The 12849-nt window shown below is 42.7% G+C and overlaps 1 protein-coding gene across 2 annotated transcripts in view; it reads left to right on the top strand.

The window, feature by feature from the left end:
- SCARA3 (scavenger receptor class A member 3) overlaps positions 1 to 11308 on the top strand; it is a 58999-nt gene extending 47691 nt beyond the window's left edge. For both annotated transcript variants that reach the window (XM_082252568.1, XM_082252567.1), the window contains exon 6: positions 10796 to 11308. In XM_082252568.1, the coding sequence (XP_082108694.1) occupies positions 10796 to 11247 (452 nt within the window). In that variant the 3' untranslated portion in view covers positions 11248 to 11308. The remainder of the gene's footprint in view (positions 1 to 10795) is intronic.
- The last annotated feature ends 1541 nt before the right edge of the window (positions 11309 to 12849 follow it).

The raw sequence follows: 12849 nt of genomic DNA, 5'->3' as shown, positions 1-12849 counted from the left end.
TTGCCAACTGGTGATTGCTTCAGCACCCAATACACATGAGCCTACAAACTAGGAAGGTGTGCGATAGGAATATGAACTATACTTCTGGTGGCGCAGCTTCCAGTGACGCAACCTACAAAGATGCGATTCTAGATTAGCTCTTCTCCATCGGCGTCTACATCATCAACACCCAGTATTTTTCTTGGCCTCTGCCACCCTTTCACGGGGTACACCTGGCGATTGTCCCCTACAGGATTAGCCACCCTCCAAGGGACAGTTACTGTGGTATACTACTATGGCTCAACCAAACACCATGAGGCCGCCAAGGCAGCACGTCAGCTTTTAACATAAGGACATCGCTACTGCTTTTGTAATGGTTTGCAATTAACTGAATATACTTATTCAGAATACCACATTTCTGTGACTGTGACTTTTTTTGTTCATGATCCCACAAGCCCAGCGGTTATCCATTGGTTACTACCATTTCCATTGCAGGGGAATATTATTATCATTATTATATAACACTTTCTGGTGGCTTTTGAGTATTTCTCCTATTGGTCTTACAAGATTGGGCAAGTTCAGACCTGAAGTCCATAATATCTTCATCCTGAGACTCTATGCGCTGTTACCTTGAGATTTGGTTTTGATTTGGTTGCAGCTTTAGAGCAGTGGGGGGGACTGGTCATAGCAGTGGAGAGACCTTGCTGGACCCAGGAGTAGGTTGGTATTTATGCCCTTTCTGTGCCTCCTTGGACATAACGAACAATTATCCTTTGCAGTGTGGAGGGTGATTTTTGTAAAAAAAATGTGTGGAGTAGGGCTTTAAGATTGTTTCAGGGCTTCCTGTTGTATCTAGAAACAGAAGTGAAGAACAATCTCCCCAGTGAGAAGTACTTGGCAGAGTTTTAACCATTCTCTAACCACTTACCGAATATTGACGTATATTTACATCGGCAGACTTTGCGGGGGTACACCAGGATGATGCCTCTAGCTAGAGGCATCATCCCGGTACCGTGGTTTACAGCCAACGGTCGGCTTTCCGTCTGTGACGACCGATGCGGCTCGGGAGCCGCTCGATCGTTACCCGGGTGAGCGGGAGGGGACGTCCCCCCCCCTCCCGCCGCCTTCCGTGACTTTGCTCGGGGCTGCCGTCCCACCGGGAGCCCCGAGCACCCAGTTGGCACGTCCGCCGGCTGGATGGAGTCCCAATCAATGCCGGAAACGGCTTCGATCGGGTCTCCGATGACGTAACACAGAGGCGGCGTCCATGACGTCACTTCCGGGTTACTGTGCTGCAAAAAGCGGCAAATTAAAAAAACGGCTGTATGCAAAAACGCCGTTTTCGGCGTTTTGCATACATGGAAGTGTAGTGGAGGGGTGTGGGGTCTTTTAGACCCTCGATCCCTCCATAAAGAGTACCTGTCACTACATATTGGTGTCACAAGGGATGTTTACATTGCTTGTTACAGCAATAAAAGTGATCAGATTTTTTTTTTTTTTAAAAAACCTGTAATAAAGTTAAGATAAAGTTAAAAAAAAAATAAAATAAATAGGAAAAAAAAAAATTTTAGCCGCCCCCGTCACCGTTAGCTCGCGAACAAAAAAAACGTATACGGAAGTCGAGCCGCGAATGAAATCGCTGTTCAAACCACACATGTGAGGTATCGCCGCAATCGCCAGAGCGTGGGCAATAAGTTAAAAAAAAGAGCTACACTCTAACTCTAAAGTGGTAACCGTTAAATAAATTTAAAGCGTCGCCGATTGAGATCTCTATTGACCGTAGTTTGTTGCCATCCCACGGGGGGGCGCAATTTTAAATTGTAACATGTTGGGTATCTATTTACTCGGCGTGACATCATCTTTCACAATATACAAAAAAATGGGCTAACTTTACTGTTTAGTATTTTTTAAATGCAGTGAAATGTGATTTTTCAAAATTTTTTCAAAAAAATGGCGTTTTAAAGACCGCTGCGCAAATACCGCGTGACAAAAAATATTGCAATGACCGACATTTTATTCTCCAGAGTCTTTGCTAAAAAATATATATAATGTTTGGGGGTTCTAAGTAGTTTTCTAGGAAAAAATACTGATTTTAACTTGTAAACAAAAAGTGTCCGAAATAGGGCTGGGGGTAAAGTGGCTAATCTATTCAACTCAACAACTGAGCAAAAATGTTTTGACTTTCAACGTACTTGACAGGTTCACTTTGAGCTGACCTTTAGCTTTTCCAGTATTTTTGCTATTACCGGCCAGATTGCAAATCTGTGCTTTTAAAAGGGTGATGTAACATTCACGCTATATAAACTATCAGCGTGTATTTTGTTATTCCACTTTTCAGAATGTATTCAAATGTCGGTAAAGAATTCCACAAACACAGCACAGATGTAAAGCAATGCCACACACTGTAACCTCCAGCATGGAACATAAAATTCTCAATCTGCAACCTGAACACATGACCCCTTGTCACGCACACCACAATATATTACAACATCATGGATGAAATGTTTATGTAGTGTAACCAGTTCATCTTTCACACCTGTACACCGCCTATGGACCAGAGGTATTTTTACATTTCTAATAATCGGTCTGTTTATTTGCCATCACAAGAATGGAGAAAAAGGGGTTTGTGCATTTTAGCATCTGCCCTTTTCACAGGCACCACATCCTCCAATATTATACTTCACCATAAAAATACCTGCATAACTATTTTTTTTTTTTTAATTTATAAAAATATTCAAATTTTTTATAACAGTTCAAATCCATTTTAACCACTTTACCACCGGAAGATTTTGCTGTCTTACGTCCAGGCCACTTTTTGCGATTCGGCACTGTGCGACTTTAACTGACAATTGCGCGGTCATGCAATGCCATACCCAAACTAAATTTACGTCCTTTTTATACCACAAACAGAGCTTTCTTTTGGTGGTATTTGATCACCTATGTGATTTTTACTTTTTGCGCTATAAACAAAAAAAAGCGACAATTTTGAAAAAATAACAATATTTTTTCACATTTTTTTATATGAAATCCCCCCCCCCCCAAAAAAAAATGTAAAAATCAAAATTTTTTATCATTTTTGGCCAATTTGTTTTCTGCTACATATTTTTGGTAAAAAAAAATCGCAATAAGCATATTTTGATTGGTTTGCGCAAAAGTTATTGCGTTTACTAACTAAGGGAAACATTTCTGTCATTTTTGGTGTTTTTTTTTTTAACAAGTAATGGCGGCGATCTGCGATTTTTTTTATTGCGGGACTGCGACATTGCGGCGGACAGATCGGACCATGTACATATATGCAGTATAAGGTCGGCAAGAGGTAAAAAAAGCACAATTTTTTCTATTACATTCGCTATTTCTTTTGTATATAACTTTGCCATGTTTTGTAGCAAAATCATAATTTTAGTGTCAACATGTGTGTAATACCATCACATTTTAAAAGAAGACAGAGAAAACATCCTCAGTCATGGATGCATCCAGATGTTGGGCCTTGTACCAGGGGGAAAGACTGGATCTAAAATCAAGATGGGAACCAGGCCAGCAGCTCTACATACCATATCCCCTCCTATGATCCTCCGTTCCATCATGCGTAAATTCCTCTCTGAGCCTCACATGCTTGATGGCAACATCAAGCATCAAGGATGTGAGATTCAGAGTGGAATTTCGGTTAGAGGATGTTCTTCCTTTAAAATGTGATACGTGTATTATATACATGTTGATGCTGTTCCAGACAAGGGGATAACCTCCTGTTCTTCCTGAAGAAGCAGGCGCTGCGAAACGTGTTGAAAGCAGAAACACAAGTCTACATTTTTTTGATAGCCACCAATTACTAGAACTATGCATGGATATCATGAGTGATGTTTATGTATTGAGAATGTAAACCATGACTTCAGCAATATGTGTGATGGGGTATCTATTTTAACCACTTGCCGACCGCCGCAAGTACATATACTGCGGCGGTCAGCCCCTCACAGGCAAAGTGACGTATGGGTACGTCACTAGCCTGTGAGGCTCTGGGGAGCGAGCGCGCGCCGTCGGAGGCGTGCTCCCGCTCCCGCGCGGTCACGGACTCCCCCACGCGTGTGACCGGCGGACCCGATGTCTGCTGGTCACTCGCGATCATCGGGTGGAGAGGGAGAAAGGCAGGCGGCTAATGTAAACAAGCCGCCTGTCATTCTCCCCTGTGTAGAAACAGTGATCATACGGTTCTACTATGTAGGACTGTTGATCACTGTTCCTACAGCTCAAGCCACAGCCAATCACAGTTAGAATCACGCCCCTAGGGACACACACCACCCCTCCCTCTCAAAAAAAAGTTAACCCCTTCACTACCAGTGTCATTTTACAGTAACAGTGCATATGTATAGCACTGATTACTGTAGAAATGTCACTGGTAACCCCAAAAGTGTCAAAAATGTCAGTCAAGGGTCCGATCTGTCCGCCGCAATATCGCAGTACTGCAAAAAAAATCGCAGATCGCCGCCATTACGCGTTAAAAAAAAAACACCAAAAATGACAGAAATCCTTCCCTTAGTTAGTAAACGCAATAACTTTTGTGCAAACCAATCAAAATACGCTTTTTGCGATTTTTTTTGTTTTACCAAACATATGTAGCAGAAAACATATTGGCCAAAAATGTTAAAAAATTTTGATTTTTACATTTTTTGGGGGGGGGGAATTTCATATAAAAAAATTTGAAAAATATTGTTATTTTTGCAAAATTGACGCTCTTTTTTTGTTTATAGCGCAAAAAGTAAAAATCACACAGGTGATCAAATACCACCAAAAGAAAGCTCTGTTTGTGGGAAAAAAAGGATGTCAAATTCGTTTACATACAGCATTGCACGACCGCGCAATTGTCCGTTAAAATCACGCAGTGCCGAATCACAAAAAAGGCCCTGGGCAGGAAGGGGGTAAAATCTTCCGGGGCTTAAGTGGTTAATAAATTTGCAAAGATTTAAAAAAAAAAACTTCTTTCACATTGTCATTATGGGGTATTGTTTGTAGAATTTTGAGGAACATAATGAATTTATTCAATTTTGGAATAAGGCTGTAACATAACAAACTGTGGAAAAAGTGAAGCGTTGTGAATACTTACCGAATGTACTGTATATATATTTTTTTGCTTGTTTGTTTTTGGATGTTCATCTTCTTCTCCGCCTTCCGGCATGGCTTTTTTTTCTCTTACTTCTGTGTTTATCTTGCTGAGTTGAACATAACGGCTTATAAAAATAGACATCTTTATGATGTTTTGCAAAACTTTCCCACTTTACTACATGCGGGAAGCAGACTTTAGCTGTGTACATCGAAAAAAGCGAATAACAAGGAGCTGGGAAGTCTCTAAAGAAAACAGAATAGCTGAGCCACACAGCAATAAACCCCTCTGAGTGACTCAGAGATGGACTTCACAAGTTGTATATGTCACTCTTCATTCTGTTCCACCGCCGGTGGGATGAACTGTGGCCAAGTCTGACATCACACAAAGGCTGACGGAGAGCAGAGAATGAGGATTATTTCCACGCGGCAGATACCCTGATGGATAAAACACATTCAGTTACACTTTATGGGGAATTTTTATGGGAAACTGATGGCATCCAGCACAACAGAAGTAAAAGCTGTGCAAAGAAAAAAAAAATATAACAGGTGTGTCAGGTCAGGAATTTAACATGTATCTAAACCCAAAAAAAAAAATTTCACTCCAGCTCATTGAACAGTCTAGGGCAGTGATGGCGAACCTTGGCACCCCAGATGTTTTGGAACTACATTTCCCATGATGCTCACCTACACTACAGAGTGCATGAGCATCATGGGAAATGTCGTTTCAAAACATCTGGGGTGCCAAGGTTCGCCATCACTGGTCTAGGGGTTTGTCGTTTTCTATTTTATTGCTTGTAGAAACCTGGGAAGGGATTAGGGATGATGTGAGATACTCCAAAACTCTTGGAGCACAGTTCTACAGAGGGCACTTCTCTCTCTTAGTAACAGAAGCAAAACAGTCTTTCACTCACAGCTGGGAACCATAAGATAGTTTTGCAGAACAGGTAGATAGCGAGACTGGGACAGTCCATAGGTTCACACATGGGGACCATGAACTAGCTTTAGCACAGCTACAGCTATATAGGTTCATGGATGGGGACCATGAACTCGCTTTAGCACAGCTAGAGCTAAATATGTCCACAGCTGGGGACCATGAAATAGCTTTAGCACCGGTACAGCTATATAGGTTCATGGATGGGGACCATGAACTCGCTTTAGCACAGCTACAGCTAGATATGTCCACAGCTGGGGACCATGAAATAGCTTTAGCACCGGTACAGCTATATAGGTTCATGGATGGGGACCATGAACTCGCTTTAGCACAGCTACAGCTAGATATGTCCACAGCTGGGGACCATGAAATAGCTTTAGCACCGGTACAGCTATATAGGTTCATGGCTGATCTATGTGTGTTGCCGCTGAGAACCTCAAAAAGTGTGCCACATCCCAGAAATTGTAATTCAACAATGTGGATTCCCCTGGGGGTGGGACTTTTTAGGCACAATTGAAAATTTCTAAGAATAATATTAAAATGTTTATTTTATTATACAAACATAAGTACAATGATAAATATGCAAAAAAAATGTATCTCATAAAAACAGTTTGAGCAAGCAATAATGTGTACAAGATGATATAACTCAACCATCCAGACCAGACTAGATATCCGACGCGTTTCAAGGTTATTTTACATCTTCATCAGGGATAATGCTGGAATTTTTATGGTTGGTTTTCATATTGACAAACAAATAGCTTGCTGCTTTTAAAAACAAGGAATACGTTATGACCCCAATTGCTGCTGTATGTTCACAGAAAGGAATTCTAGAGATGCACGTATTTCAGGTACAAAAGAAGGAAGGGCTAATGGAGACAATGCTCTCAAAAAACACTCAGGACAGCTGGAGTCCAATGTTGCTTAGCAAAGTAGGCGGGATGGAAAGCGGTGGATCACCAAGCTACAGCTACAGCACAGCTACAGCTAGATATGTCCACAGCTGGGGACCATGAAATAGCTTTAGCACCGGTACAGCTATATAGGTTCATGGCTGGAGACAATGAAGTAGCGTTAGCACAAGTACTGTTAGATATGTACACGGCTGGGGACCTTGAAGTAGCATTAGCACAGGTAAAGTTAGATATATTCACAGTTGGGGACCATGAAGTAGGTTTAGCACAGGTACAGCTAGATATGTTCATGGTTGGGGACCACAAAGTAGCTTTAAAAACAGGTAAAGTTAGCTATGTTTACGGCTGGGGACCATGAAGTAGCTTAACCTTAAAGCGGAGTTCCAGCCACAAAATCAACATAATCGATTTTGGGCCATCCGCTTCCTATTTGTCACCTGAAAAAGAAATGGATAGTTACAATTTTTTTTTTGTTTACTTACCTTGTTATTGAAGAAAAATATACTCACCTTTCTTGCACTTCCTCCCTCTGCGGCCGTGGCCTGCGCCGTCACTTCCTCTTTGCGTTGATTCCTGGGAGCTGAACGTCATCGCTCCCAGGAATCAATGCACCTGCACCGGCCCCGCTCGTCATTTCCGGTGCGTCGCACCGGAAGTGACGAGTGGGGCTGGTGCAGGCGCATTCTGGGAGAAGAGGATGCGGAAGAGGACGCAGAAGAGGACGCGCTGGCTTCAGCTGCCCACATCCGAGATGGCAACGCTGGAGAAGAAATTTTAAAGGTAAGTATTTCTACTAAAAGGTAAGTGTGACCCGGGACAGTACAGACGCTATCCATTGTGGAATGTACTAGCCGGGGGTATTTTTATTGAAAAATTTTTTTTATGGCTGGAACTCCTCTTTAAGCACAGGTACAGCTACATAGTTTCATGACTGGGGACCATGAAGTAGCTTTAGAACAGGTACAGCTAGGAGGGAGGCTCTACATCACAGACTACTAGAACAAGATGAGTCTATAGGTGCAGCCTCTTGTAAAGAACGCCTGCATCCAGTCCCAGGGTCACCAGGTGCAAGCAGCCCCCTTCTCCCAGCCCACTCATCCATACCCTCAGGAGGGAAAAACACAATCTCCTCAGGGCTCCAGACTATTTAACAGCATCCAAGCCACCAACGGGCAGACAACCTCAGTGATTGGCTAGGTTCTTCTCAATATTCAGGTTGGTCCTTGGATTCTCCCTCCCTAAGCTCTGGAAACTTCTTCTAGAGGCCGGGGAAGCAATCAAGCTCCCAGCCTGTGAATCTTTGAACAGACCAGATCAAACAATTACTGCTTCTCTGGTTACAGCAGGAGCCAAAAACTACCTTAGCAGCCTAACTAGGAGGGAGCTACAATGGGAAAGCTGACACCATTATTTGAAGTGATTGTAAAGTCTTATTTTTTTTTTTCTATTAAGATAACAAACATGTTATATTTACCTCCCCTGTGCAATGGTTTTGCACAGAGCATCCCAGATCCTCCTCTCCTCGGGTCCCTGGCTTAAGCTCCTGGCCCCTCCCTCCTGTTAAGTGCCCCCACAGCAAGCAGCTTGCTATGGGGGCACCCGAGCCAAGCTGCAGCTCCGTGTATCTATTCAGACACGGAGCTGCCGTTCGGCCCCACCCCATCTCTCTCTCCTGATTGACTAACTGAGTTTGATTGACAGTAGCAGGAGCCAATGGTGCTGCTGCTGTGTCTCAGCCAATCAGGAGAAAGAGTCCCAGGCGGCCGAGGCACTCGTGGACATTGTTGGATAGAGAGAGGGCTCAGGTAAGTATTAGGGGGGCTGAGGGGGGGGGGGCTGCATTAAGAATTGCATAAAGATAAAAAAAAACCTTTGATTTTACAAACCATTTACGATCTCAGTGCACAGGAATGTACAAGTACACAAGATTGCTAGCAGGTCAACAGGCTTTTTTAGTACTTGCAGAATAAGTATTTAGCCTCAAAAAACAAACATAATTGCAGTCACCATATCTATGCCACCATATGCTATACCATATAAATGCAGCTAGGCTGCAATGTATTCATTTTTTTGTTTTTAGGTTTAGATACAATTTGGGTTTTAATACAACAATACAATACAATTTAATCAAGCAGAGAGATAGAATAATGTTAAAAACCTAAAACTAGAATTAAAGTTCACATGCCCCCATGCTACTGGTTAGTTTAAAAATAAAAGTGAGGTCCTTCAACTACTTACGTTTTACCAAGACTGGTCTTATTTCGAGTTCCATCACAGAATACTTAACCACTTGCCGACTGCCGTCAGTATATTTACGTCGGCAGTCAGTCCCTCACAGGCAAAGCGACGTAGGTCTACGTCGCTAGCCTGTGAGGCTCTGGGGAGCGAGCTCGCACCGCCGAATGCGCGCTCCCGCTCGGTCACAGACCCCCCCGCGCATGTGCCCGGTGGACCCGATGTGCCGGGCACTCGTGATCGTCCGTTACACCGGGAGAAAGGCAGGCGGCTAATGTAAACAAAGCCGCCTGTCATTCTCCCCTGTGTAAGAATGGTGATCATACGGTTCTACTATGTAGGACCATTGATCACTGCTCTTACAGCTCAAGCCACAGCCAATCACAGTTAGAAACACGCCCCTAGGGACACACTTATCCCCTCCCTATCAAAAAAAGTTAACCCCTTCACTTCCAGTGTCATTTTTACAGTAACAGTGCATATGTATAGCACTGATTACTGAAGTAATGTCACTGGTAACCCCAAAAGTGTCAAAAATGTCAGTCAAGGGTCTGATCTGTCCGCCGCAATGTCGCAATCCCACAAAAAAAAAAATCGCAGATCGCCGCCATTACGCGCTAAAAAAAAACAACAAAAGTGACAAAAATCTTTCCCTTAGTTAGTAAACGCAATAACTTTTGCGCAAACCAATCAAAATACGCTTTTTGCGATTTTTTTTACCAAAAATATGTAGCATAAAACAAATTGGCCTAAAATGTTAAAAAATTTTGATTTTTACATTTTTTTTTGGGGGGGGGGGGAATTTCATATAAAAAAATTTGAAAAATACTGTTATTTTTTGCAAAATTTACGCTCTTTTTTTGTTTATAGCGCATGATCAAAAAATCACACAAGTGATCAAATACCACCAAAAGAAAGCTCTGTTTGTGGGAAAAAAAGGACGCCAAATTTGTTTAGGTACAGTGTCGCACGACCGCGCAATTGTCCGTTAAAGTCTCGCAAAATAGGCCCTGGTCAGGAAGGGGGTAAAATCTTACGGGGCTTAAGTGGTTAAAGTATACTTTCAGGTCTGAGCTTTGACTAGGGGCTGAATCTGAACAAAGGCACCTTTTAGCTGCTTCTGCTTCAGAAGCCAACCAGTGCCTCTACCTCCTCATAGATCCTTTGCCTCAACCATGGCTCAGAACTGAAGGCAATGGAGAGTATCCAGCGGAAGCCTTGAAAGTGACCAACTTTAGTAAAAGGTACGTGGATGATAAGTCTTCATATTTTTTTGGCTATTCATCAGAAAGGGTGGAGGAGTCTATTTTATTTCCACTTTTATACATAAATTAAGCAGAAAAGTAATTGTGTAATGGTGTATAAATGTTACACATACACTTTTGTGTCTTTTATTATCTTATATGTTCTGTTGAATCATACGTAGGTCACACTCGGGGTTTATTTAAAGTCCCAAGACCTCCCTTACCTTCCCTTTACTACCTTTTATACATACTGTAAATGTTAAAGTGAACACGTGCTCATATCTTATGTCTGTAAAAGCCCATGTTGCTGTCTTCAAAGGGGCAACAAGTTGGTTTCAGTTCATAAAAAAAGTATGTTAGAAATTAAGTTTATCTAACAAATATTATCCTCTTTTCAATAGGTTCACCAGGTCCACCGGGTCCAAGAGGATTTAAAGGCGATGTAGGTACCAAAGGACCTATAGGTCTGAGGGGAGACAAAGGTGACACAGGTGAACTAGGTGTTCCAGGACCTCAAGGACCGAGGGGTTTAGCAGGCGATCCTGGATCTGTTGGAGAAAAGGGTTCTATTGGAATTAAAGGCAGTTCTGGTGTTAAAGGGGAAAAGGGCAGTATGGGCCCACCAGGTCCAAAAGGCCAAAAAGGAACAAAAGGTGATGCTGGGTCTCCTGGACCTGAAGGTCTTCCAGGTGACAAAGGACCTCCAGGTCTCCCTGGAGTAACGGGACTTCCAGGACACCCTGGAATAGGATTTCCAGGACCAAAGGGAGCTAAAGGAGAAGCTGGCCTTCCTGGGCCTCGTGGATTGCCAGGACCTCCGGGGCAAAAAGGACAATCTGTCATCTCAAATTGAATGTAAAACTGGAAGCAGATTTTGTATTGGCTAAATAAGGCTTTTTAATGTACAACCAAGCTGACTGGAAATTAAGGTCACTGGCTATCTATAAACAATGAAATAATGGTACTGAGCAACAAATGGACATAAATCGCTGGACGGGAATTTTAGATCTTCAAGAAACTGTAACTATGTAAATCATATACCATCATGTTCTTCATTAAGTCACCTATTCCATAACAGTGAGCACAATATCTTCAACATTTTAATGAAATAGAAGTCATTTATAAACATTTAATTTTCTTTTATCTGATTCTTATTGCCGGTTTTTGCATTTCCACCGATTTTTGTATACTTGGTATACTTGCTTGGATTATTAAAAGGCATTTTCCAAATTGTATTATACACTAAAAAGATTTGTGGACACCTGACTATTAAACGTACATGAACTTGCTTGGCATTAAATTCCAAAACCATGTTGCCCCTGTCTGCGGCTGTCCACTCTTCTTGGAAACCTTTCCACAACATTTTGGAATGTGCCTGGGGAAATTAGTATTTATATGGCTAAAAGAGCATTTGTAAAGTTCACTGATGTAGGACAAGAAGACCTGGCTCACAATCAGCATTCCAATTTATCCCAAAGGTGTTCGATAGGGTTGAGGTCAAGGCTCTGTGCAGCCTTCTCAGGTTCCTCTATATATGGAATGCGTGCCTTAATAGCTTAAAGAGCATTTGTTAGGTCAGGTAGTGTTGTAGGACAAGCAGATCTGGCTCACAATCAGCATTCCAATTCATCCCAATGGTGTTCAGTAGGATTGAGGTCAGGGATCTGTGTAGGCTTCTTGGGTTCCATGACACCAAACTCATGAAACCTTGTCTTAACCACTTGCCGACTGCCTAACGCCGATCTACGTCGGCAGTCAGCCCCTCACAGGCAAAGTGACGTAGGGCTACGTCACTAGCTTGTGAGGGTCTAGGGAGCGAGCGCACGCCGCCGGAGGCGCGCTCCAGCGTGGTCACAGACCCCCCCGCGCGTGTGACCAGCGGACCCGATGTCCGCCGGTCACTCGGCGATCGGCGGGGGAGAGGGAGAAAGGCAGGCAGCTTGTGTAAACAAAGCCGCCTGTCATTCTCCTCGCTGTAAAGACACTGATCACACGGATCTAGTATGTAGATCCGTTGATCAGTGTCCTTACAGCTCAAGCCACAGCCAATCACAGTAGAAAGCACGCCCCTAGGGATACACACAGCCCCTCCCTCCCAAATAAAGTTAACCCCTTCACTACCAGTGTATTTTTACAGTAACAGTGCATATGTATAGCACTGATTACTGTAGAAAGGTCACTGGTAACCCCAAAAGTGTCACAAATGTCAGTCAAGGGTCCGATCTGTCCGCCCCAATGTCGCAGTACCGCAAAAAAAATCGCAGATCGCCGCCATTACGCGTTTAAAAAAAAAACAACAAAAATGACAAAAATCTTTCCCTTTGTTAGTAAACGCGATAACTTTTGCGCAAACCAATCAAAATACGCTTTTTGCGATTTTTTTTACCAAACATATGTAGCATAAAACAAATTGGCCGAAAATGTAAAAAAATTTTGATTTTTACATTTTTTTGGG

This window comes from Pelophylax lessonae (assembly GCF_965119305.1).
Source record: "Pelophylax lessonae genome assembly, chromosome: 3".
NCBI lineage: Eukaryota > Metazoa > Chordata > Amphibia > Anura > Ranidae > Pelophylax > Pelophylax lessonae.
The sequence above is the reverse complement of the archived record's forward strand: the minus strand, read 5'-3'. Positions and strand labels throughout refer to the sequence as shown.